General features: G+C 37.4%; 1 protein-coding gene across 2 annotated transcripts in view; it reads left to right on the forward strand.

Moving 5' to 3' along the window:
* Nucleotides 1-5,742, forward strand: part of LOC149006151 (AP-1 complex subunit sigma-1-like) — a 61,081-nt gene extending 55,339 nt beyond the window's left edge. Inside the window, exons 6-7 of one of the 2 annotated variants that reach the window (XM_089165011.1) lie at nucleotides 5,137-5,223; nucleotides 5,297-5,742. In XM_089165011.1, the coding sequence (XP_089021137.1) occupies nucleotides 5,137-5,223; nucleotides 5,297-5,368 (159 nt within the window). In that variant the 3' untranslated portion in view covers nucleotides 5,369-5,742. Of the gene's footprint in view, nucleotides 1-1,434; nucleotides 4,023-5,136; nucleotides 5,224-5,296 lie in introns of those variants that run through there. The other variant, XM_089165012.1, reaches the window with a different exon arrangement.
* The last annotated feature ends 258 nt before the right edge of the window (nucleotides 5,743-6,000 follow it).

The following is a 6,000-nucleotide window of genomic DNA, read 5'->3' on the forward strand; positions in this document are numbered from 1 at the left end:
ATCATGACTGGTTTAAACCTTATGTATTTGTAAATCATAAATCGTACACCCTTTCTGTGCGTATGGATACCAAATGAAAACACCTAGAGATGCTCTAAGATCATGTAGATGACTAGTGGATGAATGGTTATGGCCATAAAAAAGGCTGAAGATGAGAGAGTATGAGGGGATTTCATGAAAGAGGACTTGAAGCGGTGACTTTCCATGTAGCAGCAGGGTATGTAAATGGTTAATTGGGTAAATGGCTGTCAAAGTATAGGGGCTCCAAAACTTATGAAGTATGCTTGCTTAAAAGAATAGAGCAAGGGCCACGTTGAGAAGGTGGCGGTGTTTGTATTCAACAACTCCATTTTGTTTGGGTGTACCAACACAACTATATTGATGAATAATGACATGGGCAATAAAATGGTTATCAAAAGAGTAATTTAAAAACTCACATGCATTGTTAATTTGGAGTTGTTTAATTTGGTGTATATTGTTTTTTTATGATAACAAAACATTCCCTTAGATGGGACCAAGTATCAGATTTATGATTTAACAAAAACACCTAGGTGCAACATGAAAAATTATCCACTGTAGTTAAAATATATTTCACACCATATATTGAGGTTATAAAGTACGCTCCCATATGTAACAGTGTATCAATTCAAAGCAAGAAGTGGTAGACATTGTACTAGAAGTGAAAGGACATTGAGTTTGGTTAGCTAAAGGACAAATAGAACAAATACAATTTTTATGAAAATAAATATTCAAGTCACATATGTTCAATCCAAGTAGAAGTTTTTAAAGAGGGTTGGCCTAAATGAGGATGCCAAAGGTTTATGCGGGAGAAGCATCAACAACAATAGGGAGTTCCAACACCAAATAATAAAGACAATTGAATGCATGACCCAACCCAATCCTCTCCTTCATGCATAGGTCCTATATCACACTATGATGTGGATAGAAAATTAGGAAACAATGAATTTGTTGAGTAAGTTGTATTACAAATAGCAAATTAAACCGAAAAGAAAGAACCTGTACATGCGTGACAGGTAAAGTGGGTGAGGAGCTGCAATTTCCAATATGAGTAATAGGAGAAAACCACCATTAGGAAGACAAATAGATTAGGTTTCAAGAGAACCACATGAAATAAGGACAGATAAAAAACCATATGAAGACTGACAGTAGAATCAAGAGCAAATTATATCAAAACCCCTGGGTTTGCAATCAACTACATCTACTACCCTAGAAAAAAAAATCAATTACAAGTACCCCTCACTGTTAAGAATTGAAGTTAGATGATGATGTCATCACTAGACAAATATATGAAATATCGATTTTACCCTTCTTAATCAAAGTATTTTTAAAGTTCCAATTTTACCCTCTTTATCGATTTTACCATTCTTAATCCCTTATTTTATTCTCTCTCCTCTCTTGACTCTTGTTCCTCAGCTTCAACAACACCGGCCTCACCATCTGCCACCACATGCTTCTCTGACCTTGCAGTTTCAAGGCCAGGGTAATGAGGGAAGGAAGTGGTGACCATGACATTGCTATGGCCAAGTACAGCGCTGACGCAAAAAATGATGGGAATCTCAACTTTTTTAACTTGCCTGTGTCTGTCTGTCACTCTAGAATACCAGAGAGCATACTCCATTTCTGTTTTTCCATAAATGCTCTACTTACAGCCAACCCAAATGGAGCAGAAACAATAAATGCTCCAAAGATTCAAAAGACATAAAGGAAAGACCCAATGTAGAAGAAAGGAGGAGTGAACAACTTAAAGAGGTGCAGAAGGAGAAGAGCTACTGACCAAAATCCATCCTTTTTCGTATCTAAACTGGTAGTCTCTAATAGTGAGAGATGAGTTGGTGGGGAACGAGATCAGTTGGGTCTAGCAAGGTAATTTATTTCTTCTTCTTTTTTGGGGAATTAGTTTTCTCTTGTTTTCTTGGAAATTGTTGTCAGAATTTGTTCCTACTTGATTTCATTCGTCGTGCAAGCCTGTTTGTTTCTTTGTTTGCTTACTGATCTGAATCAAATTTGTTATTCGAATAGAAGACAGATGAGTTTCATACTGCAAAAGGCAAGTACAAAAGCATATGGGTTAGGTCATCAGCGTCACTGCAACCGTGCGCATCAGCCTTGCCTAGGTACTTCCCCTTTCCACCCACCCTAGGTGGTCCTTGGAAGGTCTACAGCATTGCTCTTTGGAATCACCCCTCCTGGAATGCCAACAACCCTGTCCATTGCATCCAATGTGATATTTCCAATGAAGCTGACGCCCAAGCCAATCTTTCCAAAACTACACTTGGTATTCAAAACCCTAATTGATGAGGGTAAAATTGGAACTTAAAAAAAATACTTGAATAAAGAAAGGTAAAACCGATTTCATATATTTGTCTAGTGATGACATCGTCATTTAACTTCAATTCTGAACAGTAAGGGGGCATTTTTAATTTATTTTTTAGGGGTAGTAGATGAAATTGGTTGCAACCTAGGGGGCCTATATGTATTTTGTTCTAGAATAAATAACCCATAGGGAAGATGTTTTACTTGCAGCATTTGCCAAGGATGGGAAATTACCATGTTCTAACAAAGAGAAGTTTGTGAAACCAATCTGAAGAGAAATATGGGGCAACAAGGGGGGCAGCCATCGTGTTGTAGCATTAACTAAGGAAGATAATGAACAAGAAGTCATGGCTAAGGTGCAATGCTGCCAAGGATGGGAAATTACCATTTTCTAACAAAGAGAGAAGTTTGTGAAACCAATCTGAAGAGAAATATGGCGCAACAAGGGGGCAGCCATAGTGTTGTAGCATTAATTAAGGAAGATGATGAACAAGAAGTCATGGCTAAGGTGCAGAATCGTTTATTAGGCTGATACAATAATAAAGGGAAACCTTAATAGGAAAAATAGTTGCATAATTTAATTTTCATACATGAGAATTGTCAAATAAATAGAGAGGATACATCTCATTCTACTAGGGTAACTATGAACAATAAAAGAAAGGTACCACATATGGAAGAATTATAATAGAGAAATTAATCAAACCATACTAGGAAAATAATAAAATGGAAGGAAGAGATTATATCAATAGATTTCAAATTAGAGACAACTAGAAATGAGGATGAAAAATAATCTTTGTTGTATCTAATGCAAGTGCAGGGCTTATTAGATAGGTAATATCCTCTGAAGTTTATTATGCATGTGGACGGATAAATTAGAGCTATGAACTTTCTTGATTTTGGGGTTTCAAAATAAGGTTTCCAATCAAGAATTGATAACTCGGGAATGGTGTTCCCCATAAAGATATGGGTCCATTTTTTGCCTGATGTAAGTTGAAGTGCGTGAGCGTGCTAGAGTTTCAAGGACTCAAAGGAAGCACAACATGTGCATCCAACTTCAGGGTGAATGTTGGATTCACCCCATGCCCCAGTGCGAGGACTTACTGCCTTTTGGGAGAAGGCAACTGAAAACTTGTAGAGTCTTTTGAGGGCAGACTTGAACCCATTCTAAACTAAAATAATTATGTTTTTTGGTAAAAAGCAACAAAAACTTATGGAGTCCTTTGAGGGCAGACTTGAACCCATCTACTCTAATTTATTCACCATTCTTTTGAAGTCTTTACTGATCGAATCTGCATGGTAGGCTGACCGAATCTGCCGCAGTTTTCATGGTTGCAACCATCATGAATTGCTGGGCCTGCAACTTGATAGTGAAGATAATTATCTTCAAAACATGGGCCAAAATATGGCATAGGTGCTCCTTGAAACGCGGGCCAAAGAGGCATTGAAACTACAAGTCTCCATCATCCAAAGGGATGAGGCACGGAAAAAAAAACTAAAAAGAAATGGATAAAAACTTCAAAAAGAGTGTTGAATTATGATTTCATTGATGTTCCATTGTTCTTACATTCTTCGATAACTATTCCCTCATAACTGTCTTCAACTGACTTTAGGATATTCTCCCCAAAATTTGAAGGAATAGGAATTTAAATTCAAACAAGAAACCGCTGACAACTGCTACAATTGTTTCTCCTGCCTAGATGAAAACTTGTTTTTTTCTGGGTGAGCGCTGAAGTACTTTTGATTTATTCAAATTTATCTTCTCAACCTCATCCAAATATGTTGAACCGGGTTCATCTCTGGCCCAACTGGTATTGGTAATTTCTTGGAAACCAACAAATGGTTGGTCTGTTTTGGTTACATGTTGGATCGAAGGTGGGGGTGGCAGTCTTATGGCTGTTTGGTCAAATCTTGAAAGATAGTTTGGGAGATATGGGAGTTTTTGATTTTGAAGAGAAAGAATAGATTGAATATGGGAAGTGGGGTTAAAAATAAAAATTAAAGGTGATTAGGAGAAAGGGGGTGAGTTAGGTTCCTAGATTAGATGGGGCAACTTCTAGATGGTTAGACTTGAATGGTAATGGAGTTTGAAGCCTTATTAGTTTAGCCATAGTAAGGATCTAGGCTTGATCTTGACTTAAAACACTGGGGTGTCTTCAATCTTAGACATTCTTTGACCAAATTGAACAAATCTAGTTGTTGCAGCTATGTTAAATGATACCTAATTAGTTAATTAGAGCTGAGACTGGATGTGCTTCTGGTACATTGGTGGTAGTCTCCTATGTAGAGTTAGTGAGTCCATGGAGGTCTTTCTTTCAAACTTCCGCCCCTTCACACATTCCCCCTCCCCCCCCCCCCCCCCCCCCAACAATCCATGGGCCTCTACACCCCTGGTCTCTAACTAGTTTGATGATGACCAAAAAATAATAAAAGACAGAAAGTAATAAGTGGGAAGCCTCTTAGATGCTTACATAAGAAATAGTGGATTGTCTTGGGTGCATTATGTGTGTGGGATGATGGGGGCACATGCAGGTTGACTAGAGAGGAACTCCACACCTATTCCAATAAGTGGGAAGCCTCTTAGATGCTTACGTTAAAAATAGTTGATTGTCTTAGGAATGAAGTGTGACAAGGTAAGTCACATTTCTTACTTTCAAAATTTTCTGCCTAGACGCCAAGGTGATGGCTTGATAACTGTGACTGAACCATACGCTAATAACACTTCAGACGACTTCTGCAGTGGCATTCAGGATATAGAGATTATATATTCATTCTTTTGTCCTTGCCTAAATTGAAACTTGACAGGCCTACTTCATACTGGATGAAATTTTGATTGCCGGTGAACTTCAAGAATCAAGCAAGAGAACAATTGCGAGGCTTATAGATGCACAGGTATGATCCATGAATCTCTGGTTGTAAAGAAGTCCGGTTCTTTTTTAGGCTAATTGGTTAATGATTTGCACAGGATTCTATTGTGGAGATTGCCAAAGAACAGGCCAGTTCAATAAGCAACATCATTGCACAAGTGACCAAATAGAGTATCGCTTTTCTCAAGTGCAAGAGGCATTCTTCTTATCTATAATTGACAATCTATCTAATTATTTATTTAATTTTGCACTTGGAAACATGGTTCTATTTTTTCTCATTTATTGAAAGACAGCCAAGTAATTTTTTTGAACAGTAGGAAGTGTTGGAACATGTATTTCTCCCCTATTAACTCACTTATATGATTTTTCTTTGCAATTATCAAATAGAAGCTGGCCCAATCTTGAAAATCAATCTATCAGGTGAGTTGGTCTCAAAGAATAGTTTTTTTTTTTCGGGTTATTAAGAACAGAAGAATTTGTGGTATGTGTTTGTTAAGTCGATTCATTCTTTTATCCTTAAAGAATGTATAGTGAGAAAAGTAGTCTGAGGAATGGGTTTGTAAAATATGAAGGACTTTTTGGGTCAACGGAACAAAAACTTGGTACAATGGTTTTGATGGCAAAAGTCTCTTGGCACTACCCCCACCTGGATTTTCTTGTTCGCAAACTTTCTTTATATTGCTCTGTCATCTTATGTCCTTACTCGAAAACTCTATTAATGTTGGTGCAATTGATAAATATTTTCACAATTTTCAACTCTACCCTCCGAGTTTTTTATGTCACCCCGAAAATTATCCATTAG

Source organism: Hakea prostrata, chromosome 8, assembly GCF_041222555.1.
Source record: "Hakea prostrata isolate BN-2017 chromosome 8, UWA_Hpros_2, whole genome shotgun sequence".
NCBI lineage: Eukaryota > Viridiplantae > Streptophyta > Magnoliopsida > Proteales > Proteaceae > Hakea > Hakea prostrata.